At 46.4% G+C, this 16,346-nt stretch overlaps 2 protein-coding genes across 2 annotated transcripts; both read right to left on the reverse strand.

Moving 5' to 3' along the window:
- Window positions 1-928: 928 nt before the first annotated feature.
- On the reverse strand, window positions 929-11,618 carry LOC140757871 (unconventional myosin-Ia). Its single transcript, XM_083059036.1, is given in 20 exon segments — window positions 929-2,138; window positions 2,217-2,347; window positions 3,217-3,303; window positions 3,504-4,280; window positions 4,282-4,608; window positions 5,036-5,285; window positions 5,488-5,826; window positions 5,903-6,030; window positions 6,507-6,740; window positions 6,823-7,166; window positions 7,239-7,386; window positions 7,478-7,638; window positions 7,829-7,913; window positions 8,703-8,716; window positions 8,796-8,859; window positions 8,948-9,138; window positions 9,232-9,302; window positions 9,533-9,648; window positions 9,981-10,141; window positions 11,318-11,618. Coding segments are annotated over 19 exon segments (3,696 nt in total). The 5' UTR covers window positions 10,095-10,141; window positions 11,318-11,618; the 3' UTR covers window positions 929-2,023.
- Window positions 11,619-12,991: 1,373 nt separating this feature from the next.
- LOC140742433 (ATP synthase mitochondrial F1 complex assembly factor 1) lies at window positions 12,992-14,508 on the reverse strand. The gene is made up of 4 exons (XM_073073377.1): window positions 14,089-14,508; window positions 13,651-13,972; window positions 13,473-13,568; window positions 12,992-13,384 (listed from the first exon to the last, which is right to left on the reverse strand). The coding sequence occupies exons 1-4, from the start codon at window positions 14,337-14,339 to the stop codon at window positions 13,220-13,222; spliced, it is 834 nt and encodes a 277-aa protein (XP_072929478.1). The 5' UTR covers window positions 14,340-14,508; the 3' UTR covers window positions 12,992-13,219.
- Between the last annotated feature and the right edge of the window lie 1,838 nt (window positions 14,509-16,346).

The raw sequence follows: 16,346 nt of genomic DNA on the forward strand, positions 1-16,346 counted from the left end.
GATAAGAATGCGCTTGGTGCGAGACTTGTATTTTACGCGGGAATATTAAAAGTTGTAAATTAGACCATGATTAGACCAAGGAAATAGTTTGTGTTATTAATAGTTAGATACATTACGTTATTAATAGTTAGATACGAGCATCGTTGAGACCTATTGGATTGTAGATTACATGTTAGAATGAAGAAAAGGTTATACGTTTTTGCTTTTAGCGATGGAGAACTTCTAGAGGAGAGCTTGATGTTTACCCTTGTTACGTTTCTAACCCTTACTCTGACGATTTAGTGAAGGGATTTTATTGTTCTGACGATTTGAAAAAAGTTGTTCGAAAATGTATGAAAAATAATCCTAATAATTAAATTAAATAAATTCCTAAAAAATACGAATTCTCTACAGCGTGTAAGGTATCTCCCATGTCTTAATCTGCTGCGCTCGAATCAATCCCGAAATCCCTCTTGGGCACCCCTACTATACGGGACGAACCGTATAAATGTAAAGAAAAAGTTTATTTTAATTTATTCTTTTTCTCTATGAACTATTTTCCTCTTGTCTATTTATTGTTGATGTTTAATTTAATGTCACAAATTTAAATCTAAAAATATTTTAGGGGAATAAAAAATGTTAAATGTCGTTTCATAATAGTGACCTTTCTTGTGGAAAAAAACGAATGTTGTTGTTCTGTAAATAGAGATTTCATTCTGTTAATCTATATTATATGGACAATAATAAAGACTAAAATGATATAAATGAATAAATAAATAAACAAACCTGTAAATAGAGAAACGACATTTAACGTTTTTTTATTCCAGAATAAATTCTTTTTCTTTACATAAATATAAAATTGCAATTACTAAATATTTCAGTTCAAGAGTTATAGATACATATATTATTGTATTGATTTGGGATCTATGGGTTACAATTAAGAGACACATTAAAAACTTTCTTAGATTTTATTGAAAACGATAAAACATTTTCATAATAGTTAATAGTCAAAAACGTAACATGACTTTACAATATATTATGTAAAACAGAAGGTGTGTCTGCGAGCCGGCGGCGACTGCCTCTCGCCAACAGCGATACATTCTCAAAGTGCGACCGCACATCAACAACTCGATTCTCAACAGACAATTAACTTCGAACACTAGACTCATAAAAATTTAGATGCCGCGCATTCGCATCCCAATGTATATTTATAACTAGATAATATATAATGTGGCGTCGACATTTGGCACCTTCCGCTCACGCGGACAGATCAAGTTATTGTCGGCGACCGAGCGGCCCCGAGCGCCGACGGCCCTTCGCTCGAGGGTCGCCATGAAACCGTATCTCTTACATTCCTATATTAGTAAAATGCGTTTTCAACTTAACATAGCGCCTATCTACGGATACGTAAGAAGAGAGGAAAATTATAATTAAGACTGGAACTCAACGATTCCGGATCTCCATCGACCGGGGGCTCATTTGCGTATTGAGTCGATCGAAACTATTCAAGAATGACAAATTTATACATAGAAGAGGAATAATGTTAAATCTAAATTTATAAAATGGCCGCGTGACAATCACGACACGGAAACACTTAGGGCGAAAGGCGGCGGCGTCCGCGCCCGCCGCCCGCTACATGCTACTTGTAACGCAACGCTTCCTTACGGACTAACTACGAGTATCATAAGATTCTAAAGTCGGGGTTATTCTACGAACGCCGGCTGTCCCGCGTCCGATCAACGTAAATCTATCGCGTCAAAATAAAATTACTTCGATAAAAGTACAACGCAGGCACCGTCAGGTAAATGCAAATCGTAAAGCTATTTTATAATTAAAAAATAACCGGCAAAACACGACCCCGACGGGAGTCGCGTTTCCGAATCACGTCCAGACGTTCATCACATTCGGCGCGCCGCGGGCGGGGAGCGCCGCCCCATCCGATATGTAAACGAGAACATTCACTCGCGACGCGCTCTGGGCGGGCGGCGCGCGCTGGGCGGGCGGCGCGTGGGCGGGCGGCGCACGCGGGCGGGCGGCGCCGCCATCAGAGCAACACGTCCATGCGGCTGCCGCGCCGCAGCAGCCGCGCGCCGCCCGCGCCCTCGCCCACCACGTGGAACGAGATCGTCACGATCTGTTGTCCGAAGTTGGCCTCGAACCTGCAACGAGCTCGCCGTGAGTGCGGGTGCGGGGGCGGGTGCGGGCGGGGAGCGGGAGCCGGGCGAGGGGACACTCACTCGGTGGCGATGTTGACGTGCGGCGGCGCGCCCACAGCGTTCTGCACGACGAGGAACAGCTTGGTGGCGAGCTCCAGCACGTGGCACGTGCGCACCACCACGTCGCCGCGCCGCCGCCACGCGCCCTCGCCCTGACACACACCGACACGTGTACTCGACCACTGGACCGCCGGATTGCATCATTTATGCAACGTGGCTCATTTTTTTGAAAAAAGCGTGGGGTGCTCCATTCCTCAGTTTTCGAAAAGCACCCTACACTTTTTCCACAATTATACTATTTACTATATACTATTTACTATTTAAAATTATATTCTACTTTTTAGTTGATTTTATCATAAAAGCGTGTTTTTAGTTTTTTAAACTATATTTATTTTATTAATTTTTAGTATTTGTTGTTATAGCGACCACCATTATGCATCCTCTATAAAAAAATCAAGTGTCTATCTACTACGGTTTAAGAGATAAAGCCCTGTGACACACGAACAGACAGCGGAGGGTTTCGTTTTACCCTTTGAGTACGGAATCCTAAAAATCATTCTACAAGAGAGCATTATAGATATGTTTTGGAACATTTGAGTTATAGGGAAATAACATTTTTATTTTCAAAACTAAAAATCACGCTATAAAAGTTATTGAAGCTAAAAAGCAATAATTGTTACAATCTAGTGTTAACTTTGCAATGAACTTTCTCTAAGGCGCTCGAACAATCTCGCCTCGAAAATAGTTAATCCTGAGGATGTTGATAAGGACAATGGCACATTATTATTAAAATCGTGTATTGTCATCGGTTTTTGATAATTCTTCAAAATTTTGAAATAAACTGAACGATCAAAATGGACAGAAATCTGGTTCAAAGATTCCGTTACATAGTTCCATACATACAACTCAAGCTAATAAAAGCGTGTTAAAAGGAGAGAAATATCGATGATAAGTTGATGTGTTAAGTAATATTTTTGCCGGAATAGTGAAGTGGGAAGTGGAGAGGGGGCGGCGGCGGTACCCCGAACAGGCAGCCTGGCGCGTCGGCCGCGTCGCGCGACGAGCACTGCGACAGCTCCTCGGCCGAGCTCTCCAGCGTGCCGCCGCACTGCAATAACACCATCACTATCAGACGAATGCTGACACAATAATAGATTAATCATTTTTTTATTATTATTTCGACATTCGAATGCATTTCAACTCGGACTCGAGTGGACAGGATGAACAGCCTGCATAAAAATATAGAAGAAATATGATATATAAGAAGGACAGAAACTGTTATGCAGGCATTTCGTTGCGAATACTGACCGCGCGCACGTGCACCACGAGCAGGTCGTCGGCGTGCGGCGACAGCGACAGGCGGTACACGCAGTGCGCGGGCACGCGGCGCTTCAGCCGCAGCGAGCGCGCCTCCAGCAGCAGCAGCGCGCCCGTCGACACCACGGCCAGGCAGCGCGACACGCGGCCCGACGAGCGCGCCACCTTGCCCACCACGTCCGCGAACACCACGTAGCGGTCGCCCGCCGCGCCCAGCCCGCGCCGCCACGCCGCCGACGCGCGCAGCCGCACGTAGTCGCCCACGAACGGGTGCGCCACGCTGCGCGCGTACGTCAGCTTGCGCTCCTTGAACAGCACGCTCGCCGTCACCTTCTCGCGCATGCGGTTGCGCGCCGTCTGGTCGAACGCGCGCCGGTACAGGTGGCAGCGCCAGCGGTGGTGCAGCCGGCGCAGCAGCGCGTCCGCGCGCGCCAGCAGCCGCGGCTGCGGCGGCGGCGGCCACGCGGCGCACGCGGGCGAGCGGTGCCGCGCCGGCAGCCGCGCCCACAGCCCCGCCAGGTAGCGGCGCCGCGCGCTGGCCGCCCACGCGCGCCACACCACGCGCACGGCGTGCTCGGCCGCGCTCAGCGCCGCCACCACGCCGCCCGGCACGCCCGCCGCGCCCGGCACGCCCGCGCGCGCACCCTCCGCCCGCCGCGCCGCGCGCCTCTCCACCGCCTGCTTCCTAGCCTTTATGTGCACACGTATTACGAAAATTAAAGCGGAAGCACTTCGTGCCACGCAGACATAATTACTATAGCGAGATCGTGCAGGTCACACCCTCACTAAAATAAATAACGTATACATGGGGGAGACGAAAATGAAACATCCACTCGCCCGTGGAACGAGGGCGACCGAACGCACTAGGCGTAAAAGGAGGCGTAGGAGTAGAAAAGGAAGAAAAAGATGTGCGGGGGAAACGCTCCCAGTACAGGTAGTAATACTGTGGCGCACGTACCCGGTGCGCGCGCCAGGCCCGCGCCAGCACGGCCTGCGCGCGGCGGCGGCGGCGCGCGCGGTGCCGGCGCCAGGCGCGCTGCGCGCCCGCCACCAGCCGCTCCACGCGCGCCGCGCGCAGCGCCTCCAGCTCCCACACCTGCCGGAGGACGCACCGTTACCCCTCGAGCTTCTCGCGTCTACGGTTTCGATGTTCGATATTGTACGTGCATCGGGTTCTCCTTTCGTATAATATGGGAGGAGCCGACGGGAGCTCGGGGAGCTTATCGCCCCCCGAATCGAATCGGAACCCGGTAGCGCTCGACGTTGCCGTCTGAAGGCAGAAATAGTGGTGTATCTGACCTCCTTTCCTCGAGAAGTCGGATCCTTCTTCTCCATAACGAAACACCTTGTGAAGCGGTGGTAGTTGTCTTGACATTAAAAAAGTGCTCTGTAAAGAACCTATTTTGAATAAAAAAATTGATTTGATTCGATTTGGTTTGAATGCATCGCTACACGGATTCGGATCGAATCGACGCCCGGGAGACGGTCGGGGGGCGACGACGCGGGGGAGACGGGGCGCTCACCGTGCGGGGGCTGCGGATGAAGACCTTGGTGCGGCCGTAGGCGAACTCGGCGCTGGGGATGGGCAGCGAGCGCAGCAGCTGGCGCGCGGCGCGCACGGGGTCGTCGCGCGCGGGCGCGGGCGCGGGCGGCGCGGGCGAGCCGGGCGAGCCGCCCGCCGCGCCGCGCAGCAGCCCGTAGCGCGCCACCACCGCGCGCGCGCACATCGACTCGCACCAGCCCGCGCGCCGCAGCAGCGCCATGTCCATTATGCTGCACACGACCACACCGCTCTCTTTACGTAATTCTAATTATGTTCATGAAATAACGAGGATTTTGCGATTACGTATCGATGACTTTCGAATGGATGAACCGAAAAGTACACGGACACGGGACGAAGTTACTAAAATCTACTTCGTCGTCCTCTCGACTCTCGAGAGATATAAAATGCGTAAAATGAGGTTACAGGAGGTACCCTTGGGTGCGGATCTGGTGGCGAAGCAGCGCGGGGTCGAAGCGGTGCGGGCGCAGCGCGGCGTCGGCGCGCAGGCAGCGCACGAGGCGCGGCGCGGCGGGCAGGCGGCGCACGAGCGCGGCCACGAGCGCGCGCTGCCGGCACGCCAGCGCCGCCGGCCGCCGCGGCGACCCCGCGCCGCCCGCGCCGCCCGCCGCGCCGCCCGCCGCGAACAGCGCCGCCAGCAGCGGCTCGCGCGCCGCGCCCAGCACCGCGCTGCAGCGCCGGCACACCGCGTCGCGGTTCTTGCCCACGATGCCGCGCGCGCTGTACACCACCGGCCCGCCGAAGTGGACGATCCTGCCGGCCGAGGACGGGAGGTGAGTGCCGCCTCGGGGAGCGAGAGGTCGGTCGGCGGCGGAGGCCGGGGACTCACTGGAAGCGGTCGGGCGGCAGCACGAGGAGCCGCGGGTGACGACGGCGCTGCAGCCGCTGCAGAAACACCGCGTCGCTCGCGCCGCGAGCGGAGCAGTCGCGTAACGCTCCCAGCACGCTCTCCGGGCCCTGTATCCGACGTTCGGAGTGTTAGCGACACTTTATCCACCTTTAAATTTATTCCATGAAAACAACAACGACTTTTGTCGATCGCGTCCATTTAAAAAAAAAACCGTAAAAGGCACAGGTTTAACTGGGCCTCGCAATCGAGGGGAGCAATCTCGAAGGTTCAAATCCCAGGCAACTACCTGTAATACGTGTATGGCTCGTTAAGTGTAAAAGTGGACGTTGTCAACCCGTTACTGTCCCACAGCTGAGCAGGGGCTTAGGGTTTCCACACGATTATTTTACTAATTAATTTTTAATACGCACATAAGTTTGAAAAATTAGAGGTATTAAAAATTAATTAATAAAATAATCGTGTGCAAGCCCTAAGCCCCTGCTCAGCTGTGGGACAGTAACGGGTTGACAACGTCCACTTTTACACTTAACAAGTCATACACGTATTCCTGGTGGGTGTTTAGGTGGTTAGGTTAGGTTCGTACCGCGTCGAGCAGGTCGGCGTGCAGCTCGTGGTCGGTGTAGGGCAGCGGCGCCAGCGCCAGCCCCTCGCGCGCGTACTCCTCCTGCTCGCGCCGCAGCGTGGCGCCCGTCACCGCGGCCTGCACGCGCTCCGCCGCGTAGTTGATCAGCAGCCGCTCCAGCCCGTTGTACGCCAGAGACTCCAGTCCGTACACGTCCAAGATTCCCAAGGAGCTGCGAAGCCCCGGAACCGCCGGCTGCGGACATCGTCATCGTTTTAATGTACGAGGCGACGGTTAGCTGAACGACGAGCGCGACCGGGTTTGCGACGATACGTACCTTGATGGCGTCGTTAACGGCGGTGACGAGCCACGTGAAGAGACGCGAGTAGAGCGCGCACAGCAGGCGGTCCCGTAACGCGCCCGCCCACTCCGCGCCCGCGCCCTCCAGCTCGCCCGCGCCGCCCGCGTCCCCGCCGCTCTCCTCCTCCACCGACCCCTCGAGCTCTGAAAAAAGTTAAGTCGCGTCACTCCGCGAGATGCTGCAACTCGAACGCGAGGCATCGAGGGAAAGTAGCGCGGAGTTACCGAGGTCGAGCGCGTCGTCGGCGGGCGGCGCGGCGCCCAGCGCCAGCACCAGCGCGTCCGCCTCCACGCCCACCAGCGCGCACGCCTCGCGCAACTCTGCAACAGACATGAGCTGTAGACCCGGCGACGGTCGGCGGCACGGGAGCGAGGAGGGGGAGGACGCCTCACCGTACTCGTGGTGCAAGCGAGTGCCGATGGAGCCGTCGATGTTGTGTTGCGGCTCGAACTGCACGTTCCCCAGCTTGAGGATGAACGCCAGCAGCCGCAGGATCGCGCCGCACTGCGCCGCCGAGAAGCCCAGCGTGTTCATCGCCGCCTGCGCACAGAGCGGAGTGAGCCGGCGCATGGCACGGGGCGCGAGGTGGGGCGGGGCGGGGCGGGGCGGGGCGGGGCGGCGCGGCGCGTACCTTGGTGAAGGCGAAGTGGTCGCGGTCGGCGTGCGGCGCGCGCGGGCCGGGCGGCGCGGCGGGCGCGGCGGGCGGCGGCGCGCGGCGCGGCGAGGCGGGCGCGGGCGCGGCGCCGCGCAGCACGCGGTACTGCTCCCACGACCGCTGCAGCTTCAGCCGCTCTGCGCACACACACGCCACACGCTACACGCTACCGGCGACGTGCGCGCTGGCCGCACGCCGCCGTTTTATTGTAAAAAATACAGCCCGAGCGGAACGGAGCCGATTCGCGCATGCGAGTGTAATAAAATGTAAAATGTAGTTAGCGATAGTTCGGAGTTTTCGCTTGCATTGTTTACGTGGTGGACTCACTGAGCAGGTGCGCGTCGGCGCCGGCCAGCAGCTGGTACAGCACGTGGAAGTTGCGCTCGCCCTCCAGCACGCCGCACACGCGCTCCTGCCGTATTAGCTTATATTACTAAATATTAAACATAACAAATATATGTCATAATTACGTTTAGCAAGGTAACGTTATGTTTAGTTAACAACTTAATCACATTTACACCTGAACCAGCGTGCTCTGAAAGCTGAGTGACACATCGGATACGTTCTTAAGACGGCGTCGATCGGGATGATCTTTTATTTATTTTTTTACCTGTTTATAACGTTTTTTTATTCAAAAGATCAAAAGATGTCATCCACTCAATACATATTACAGTACAGTATTGATTCATTTAAAACTAGTTATTGCGCGCGACTTCGCCCGCGTTTAAAAAAAATAATATGACATATTAACATATATAAAACTGAAAATTCATACCTTCATTGGAACGACAGTGCCACCATCTGGCGAAAATTGGTCGTACTAACTCTGGAACCTTCGTGGACTCATAGACAACAACTATGCTAAAGATCATCACTTGATCAAATGCATAGTTTACGATTCAATCCTTACTAATATCGATTAAAATAATCGATTTTTTTGGTCCAAAAGATCGATTCCCCGACTAATAGATCTTAGATCGCCATCCCTAGTTCTCGTGGGATTTCCGGGATAAAAACTATCCTATGTCCGTTCTCGGGTCTCAGACTATCTTTATACAAAATTTCATTAAAATCGGTTCAGTGGTTCAGGCGTGAAGAAGAGACAACCAGACAGACAGACAGACAGACAGAGTTACTTTCGGATTTATAATATTAGTAAGGAGTAAGGAAGTAAGGATTAGTAAGGATTATTGAGACTTACCTTCTCCAGGAGGTCTGAGCGTGCAACGAAAAGAAAACGTTATTTTTGTTTATATTTTTCACTGGCATGATGTCAACCGGGTCGGGTACTCACAGTGGGTTATATGTCCTCCGACGGGCTCCCCCTTGAAGTCGAACTCCATGTCGAGAAGCTTGCCCTGAAACACGAACGAGCCGTTGAGCCGCGCGGCCGACGGGAGAGGGGAGAAGGCCGCGAGAGGCGCGGCCGGCGCACGAGCCACTCACGAATCTGCTGGCGTTGTGGTTGCGCGCGGTGGCGGCGTTGCCGAACGCCTCGAGCAGCGTGCCCGCGGCCGGCAGCGCGCCGCCCGCCGCGCCCGCCGCGCCCGCGCCCGCCGCCGCGCCGCCCGCGCCCGCCACCACGGCGCACTGCAGGCACACGCGCGCCGCCTCCGTCTTGCCCGCGCCGCTCTCGCCTGCACACACAGCGCACGATCAGCGACACCGCACACCCCACGCCCCACACCGCGCCCGACGCGCCCGACGCGCGCTACTCGATCGGCGACTACCTGTGATCACGATGCACTGGCTCTCGTTCCTGTCACGTACCCATCTGTACGCGGTGGCGGTTATGGCGTACCTGCAACGTTCGGAAAGCGCGTGAGTGCTCATTTTAGGTTTCGATGCCATGGCATGAGCTCATGAGCCCTATCGATATCGTATTCGATCGATGTCGTAGGTCGACATGAGCCGATTGATCTTTATTCATTTTGCCTAGTCGAAATAATAATAATATTAAGAAAGTAATATCACGCGAGAGCGATGGGAGGATGAGATGGGAGTGGCGGATGGAGTTACTGGAGTACTGACAGGTGCGGCGGCAGCAGGTAGGGCGGGCGCGCGAGGTAGGCGCGCACCAGCTCCGCCGAGTACAGCGGCAGCGGCCGGCACGGGTTCACCGACACCAGCGCGTTGCCCACGTACGTCTGCACACGCACCACACGACCACATTTATTATATTACACGACAACTTATACAGGCAACTTATTAAGGCGTGACCTTTTAAAGCTTGCAATTTGTAGCAAACGAGAATTGATACCACACCTATGGCCTAACAATACTAGTATATATTGTTAGGCCATAGGTATGGCTTAAAAATATCGTGATCCTTATTATGGATCTAATTGTTACCCATAAAATTTTCTTCACAATTTATATTCGACAATAGAGTTACAATAAACAATAAACATATCGCGCGATACGACGACAGTGGGAGCATAAACCGACGCAAACACTCCGAATGAGTAAAGGAGCTTACGTATATAATGTCCCGTTTGTAGCGCACATGCAGGTTGTGCAGGAAGGAGTCCTCGGTGAGCGGCGCCAGCAGCACGGCGTCGGCGAGGCCGGCGGGCGGCTCGGGCTCCGCCATGCCGCGCCGCCCTCACCGCGCGCGCTGCATGCCCGCGCGCCACCGCCCTGCACATGCTCTCCTTACATAAACCTGATTTATCATGGGCACAAGTTTCAATTTCAATATAAGTAAATATTGGTTGTTTGACACCTATGAGAGGTAACTTATGAATGATTATGACACTTTTATGCGTATGTTATTACCATTACCTTTATTTTTGAAAAAAAAAATACAGTGCCAGCTTAAAAAAACACTCTTAATTACTTTTTTTTAATGTCATATACCCACTTCTTCTTTGACTTCATGCAAAGAACATTTTATAAACTAAAATATTATACACAATTAATTATAATAGGTGTAGGTGTGGATTTAGTAGTGTTGCTTCATATGCACATTCTACTGCAGAAGCACAACAGTTACAGTCATATATTCCTATCAGGCACTCACTTTATATCCATTAGTACAAAAAATAATAAATGGTAAATATATAATGGCTAATAAATATTTTGGTATTGTTTAAAGAAGTTGGCTATCATTCAAATAAATTTTTACTTACTTGATCAACACATCAAAGGATCCATGACCTGGTACAAGTAGTATCAGCATAAAAAAGGAAATGCTGGCAGAATCTTGGGTTTATTATATTCCAATTATTTTTTATGATAATGTCATGACCCGTATTTGTTTTGTACTTAACAGGTCTGTAGGTAATTTTTTATAGGTGAACTTATAGGAATTTAGATTTTTTTAAGAATGAATCTTTAACCCAACATGGGTAGTTACATTAACCTGACACCCGTCGCACGAGACTCCCAGAAGCCCCTGCTGCAGCAGGCATGTTGGGCTCAGCAGGATTCTGAACAGGGTTGGCTCATATTTATCTACATTGATCCATTCTTTAACTTGTACTTATTACTCAATAACCCCAAAGAAAAAATATCAAACCAAGAGCCGCGTATATAATTTCATAGAAGATTTTATTTTAAATTGTAATAATACGTAAATAACACGACAATTTTACATCAAAAATATCAATTTCATGGTCACTTTTCTTTGGTTTATACTAATATCAAATGTACAACACACGACACGCGAAATGCAATTAAAAAACTTGCTGTAATGTAGCATTACTTTTTATATCAAATGAATTTTAAAAATGAATGAAAATAAATATCTTTCAATAAATTCAAAAACTGGTACATACGCAACTGTTGGGGCTCTAAGTATATCGTGTAACTTACCGTAGCATATAATTTTAAAAATAATTTTGAATATCACAATAGTTTCACTATCATTATAACGTAATTATCCGCATATCAAAATATATAAATAAAGAATCTGCAATCCTTTTCACTACCAGCTGACAGATTTAACTCACACCAAGTGAAGTGATTATATTATCTTTGGCTAACAGTGCTAACACTGCTCACATGCATATTTCACCTCTTGACTTGACACCACACCATGTCACAGATAGAGTATTATCATTATCATAGACAAAAAACTATCTAATAAAAAAAAATACAAAAAATAGAAGCCTATTACGCATCCCATTTTTAACACGCTTTTTTTTTTAGCAAATAGTACAATATCGTGTATCGTATGAAAAGTGTAATATTTACTGCCTGTGTATACATTAACTGTAGTGTTAGTAAATATTACGTAACATTCATTCTGAGGTTACATAATAATATTCGTACGGAGCGGAAATTATTTTAAACTAAAATTAACTTTAGAATTTAGATACTAATTACCAAACAATATCCAGCAGCTAAACATATTATTGTAAAAAATATATATTGTAATTACGGACAACAGTAGCGACATTGTCAAAAAAAAAATACCGGGCACGGGAATATATAAAAAAATAATTTCTATCCCTGGTTTCTCTGATAATGGAAATATTTTTAATATCAAGCCGATAGGTATATTATCTAAGGCGATATAAATAGTTTTAAAAAGTAATCTGTGAACTTGGGTGACATTAAATGTAATAAACTAAATAAGTAAATACTAATAACTGTAATAAGCGATGCTGTGACAATGGAAACATTTTAATTCGCATAATAGTCTTAAATTTTTAATCATGGAAGTACAAAGTAAACAAAAGCTTAAGAAAAGAAGGACTCGTAAAAATCTAAACGAAATAAGAGAAAGATCACGTGTTGGAGTGAAAAATAACGTTAACCCATCAAAACTACATATAATATCTAAATGCAGCAATATTGAACAAATCACATCCAAACGCCTGACTTTAGCATTGTTTAATAAGACTATTAAATCTGAAACAATAACCAGAATTCCTTTATCCAGAGTTGATCACAATATCAGTGACAATGTTAACAATTTTCATAATGTAAAAGAATTTAGTGATATATTTCCTACATTTAGCAAGCACTATCAAAACTCAAATAATGCTACTAGTAACAGTGCCGCTGTCTGGAAAAAAAACAGTATAGCAACTCGAAGTTTTATCCCTCAAATACAATCGTCGAGAAGTATTCAAATTGATGAAAATAATACTTCCAACAGTCCAATTTTGTTAAGTCCCTTAAAAAAATTAACTGAAGATTCAGTATCTGAAGTTTCATCTGAAGAGTATAAGGAAGAATTTTTAACAGACTCATCTTCAACTTCAAATGAAGACTCTGAGAACTGTTTGTATGAAAATTTTATGAATGACTTGCCTACATATCTTACAGAACATTTTCCAGTACTTAGTAAGGGTGTTGTGAATAAAAACATTCCCTACCTTAGGAAAAGTTACTTGGAACATTGTCATCAAGAGTCCCAGAACAATACTTTGAACTGCATTAATAAAAAATTTACTATAAATAGCCCACAAAATTATCAGGATTCAATATTAGAAAAACCTATGGATTATATTCAGAGGGGATCTTCATGGCATCAGAATATGAAAAAACAACATAATTTATTTGTTTCAAGCAATTCTAGTTCTTTATTACAATTTGAATCCAACTCAAATAGTACATTTGTAGAAGATTCACCAGAATATTTATATTTTCCTCATAAATTAAACCAGTAATTATATAAGTATTTAATGTATAATGCTATAGAGAAAATAAAACTGTTGTTCATGTACAATATGAAGTTGGATTTAAATTTATTTCTTATTTCAGTTGTTACAATCCAATATTTTCCAGCTGGGTAATTAAATCCATGTGTTTAAAGGTATCCGGACATCTAGTAAAGTTTTCAAGAAGTTGCAATTTTCTGGAATCCTTCCCATTGTAATACATTTGGAATTGATTAGCAAGGCATTGTGCCTCCTTGCCATTGAGAACATTCTGAAATAGATAATTAATAATCCCATAAACACAAAAATAATCCACGGTGAGAATAAATTTCTTGACAGTACACAATAATGCAACTAACCCGGTCATATTCTCCACGCATTAGGATGATCCCTTTGTCACTTAGTTCTGTGTAGTGAACCATAGTCAAACACTCTGGTGCATTCTCTTTATGGACCTGTAAATTTATTCATTCTCTTATTAAAACGATCATTACATTTAAGAGTTTTATTTATAAATCTAATTTTATGAATTGGCACCTGATAAGCTAGCAGTGGTGTAAAATGTACAGTGTGCCCATATATCTGACACATAATGAATTCATAGCCTTGAGAACGTGGTAATGGAAAAATAAAAATTGGAAATTTGGACATTTTTTCCTGAATTTCTTTATATATCATTAATGGAATTGTAGCTGATATAACTTCTTTGTTTTTATGATACTCTTCCCAAATAGCTTGAATTTCTGCCCCGTCCTTGTTCTTGACCAGATCAATCTTAAATATAGAGTCCAATTTTTTATCTTCAGCTTCTATGTTACGTTCAACTGTTTCTTTAGGATTCAGGACAGAAGAGTATTGCCTGAAAGAAGATATATGTAAGTAAATAGTGTTATAAAGATATATGATGAAAGTACATATGATTACAGATGTGATATTATGTTTTAAGTAGCATAATGCTGGATCCTGGATAAGCACCTGGTATCAACCGACGCAAATTTAGTTTTCTTTTCGGCATCTTTCTGTTTTTTCTGGTTCTCTATTCTTTGAAGAAACTCTTCAGGTGAAGTCTTCTGAAGCGAAGCAATACGATCGGCATACTTTTCGAAATAGGGATTACTTTTTAAATCCTCCATTGCTTTCTCTCGTCTAGTCGCTGTAGTCGTAATTCTGCGACTAAAGATATACTTGAAATGCTGAAAGATAGAATTCCTCATAAAAATTGCCATTTATAAAATATTTAAATTTTCTATCATTTCTCACAATTCATGGAACTTTGCTAGAATTATAATGAAGTCAATACGATAACTAGAGTATTCGCCAATCAGTTATGTAAAATTATCGTAACTTTCCTTCGATGATCTCAAATACTTCAATCAAAATCATTTGATCAACACTGTCAAGTGTCATTAGTGTCAGCACAGTATCCACAGATTATAGACGTATATAGAATGATAATACGTAAAATATTGACCGATAATCATTATTTCTCTTCTTAGTTTTGACAACCTGGCAACATTATGATTGCCAGTGGCGCCCTACTACTGTGTCTGTGATGGTGAACTTAGCACAGCATTTGCCAGCAGAGTACTAAAAATGAGAGTTCTATTCGCATGCACATAAGTTCTATAGTTTTTGATAGTTTTCAGGAATAGTTCTGGCGATTTCACGGAGATAAAGCAGAATGAAATAATGCTCTGCTAACTTCACACAGCAGAGCATTTTCTAGAAAATTGAAAAAAAAACACTATTGATTAGTGTAATTAGCTAATATCTGAAGTTCCTAATAGGTTTCAGTGATAGTTCTCGCGATATAACCTGAAAAAAAGTTTACTGATAACAATTTAACCAAAAAAAAAAAATCTGCAAAAAGGTTATTTAAAAGTAGAAACTCGTCGATTTTGCAAAGCCTAGTAATAAAATGATACATTTGTACAATAACTCTCCCAGGAACTCACACGAAAGTGCCAGCACAGCATACTAGAATAGTACAAATCGGAAAGATTTTCGACAAAACTTTTTTAATATTATTTTCACGTAACCAGGGTTAGGGAACTCGTCGGTTTTACATAAGCTAGTAATATGGCTACAATTTAAAAATATAACCAATCCCAGAACTCACACTAAAGTGCCAGCAGAGCATACTAGAATAGCAAAAATCGGATGGATTTTCGACAAATATTTTTTTCAATCATATCCACGAAACCAGATGGCAGGTACTCATCGGTTTTATATAGAATAGTAACATAGCTTCAATTTAAAAATATAACCAATCCCAGAACTCACACTAAAGTGCCAGCAGAACATACTATAATAACAAAAATCAAATGGATTTTCGACAAATATTTTTTTCAATCATATCCACGAAATCAGATGGCAAGAACTCATCGGTTTTATATAAAATAGTAATATAGCTACAATTTAAAAATATAACCAATCCCAACCAACATCAAATTGTAACCACATTGTAACAAATAAAGATATTTCATATTTCAAATAATCATTTTTTAGTGCTCTGCTGGCAATTGATGTGCTAAGTTCACCATCATGCAAACCATAGAAAAAAATATTTTCACCATAATATGAGATATCTGTTACTTGACACAAGCAAGATGGGACTTCGTACCCACCGGTCACTCATATGCCGCGTCTGCGTTTGCAATATGGGGGGTGGGTAGGGATTATTCGGGTCTCGAAGGTACCCTCTTTGCCCGGGCAAATTCTCAAGGGAGTGAATACCCCCCGGATTTTCAATATTCTTTCATAATAATACAATATTATTAAATAATATTATAATATAATGAGACAACATTAAAATTATACCAACCCCGCTGTTTAGCGGGGGGTACGGGACTCGGTCAAGTTACCAAGCCGGCAGTCCCCCTCCTGATGGTCGGAGGAAGGAACCAATCCTGGGAGCTCCCGCGGGAGCGGCCGCCCCTCAGGTGGTCGATCGTGAAGGGGCGCGAACCCCTTTAGGTGGGAGTGTGGTCCGGCCTCGGCCCGCTCGTACATCGAGCGAGCGAGGCGAACCACAAACTCCTCCACGGACTGCCCTTTAAGGTCGCGCTCCAACACGTCGTTCGTGACGTAGCGACCCGCCCCCGCGATCGCTCGCAGGGCCAGGTTCTGCTGCGCCTGAAGACGCTGCCGGTTCGACCTTGAGACCAACGCGTACCATGCCGGCGCCGCGTAGGTGAGTCGGGAACGAATGTAGGTCTTGTAGATACCTAGTT

Source organism: Epargyreus clarus, unplaced genomic scaffold (genome assembly GCF_041222505.1).
Source record: "Epargyreus clarus isolate Ecla_fem2 unplaced genomic scaffold, WU_Ecla_fem_2.2 ptg000005l, whole genome shotgun sequence".
Classification (NCBI taxonomy): Eukaryota; Metazoa; Arthropoda; class Insecta; order Lepidoptera; family Hesperiidae; genus Epargyreus; species Epargyreus clarus.

Coding starts and splice junctions, on each gene's coding strand:
- LOC140742433 (XM_073073377.1), bottom strand. CDS start 14,339: ATGGCAATTTTTATGAGGAATTCTATCTTTCAGCATTTCAAGTATATC. Junction 13,973..14,088: donor TTTGCGTCGGTTGATACCAG/GTGCTTATCCAG, acceptor ATCTTCTTTCAG/GCAATACTCTTCTGTCCTGA. Junction 13,385..13,472: donor TGCGTGGAGAATATGACCGG/GTTAGTTGCATT, acceptor TATCTATTTCAG/AATGTTCTCAATGGCAAGGA.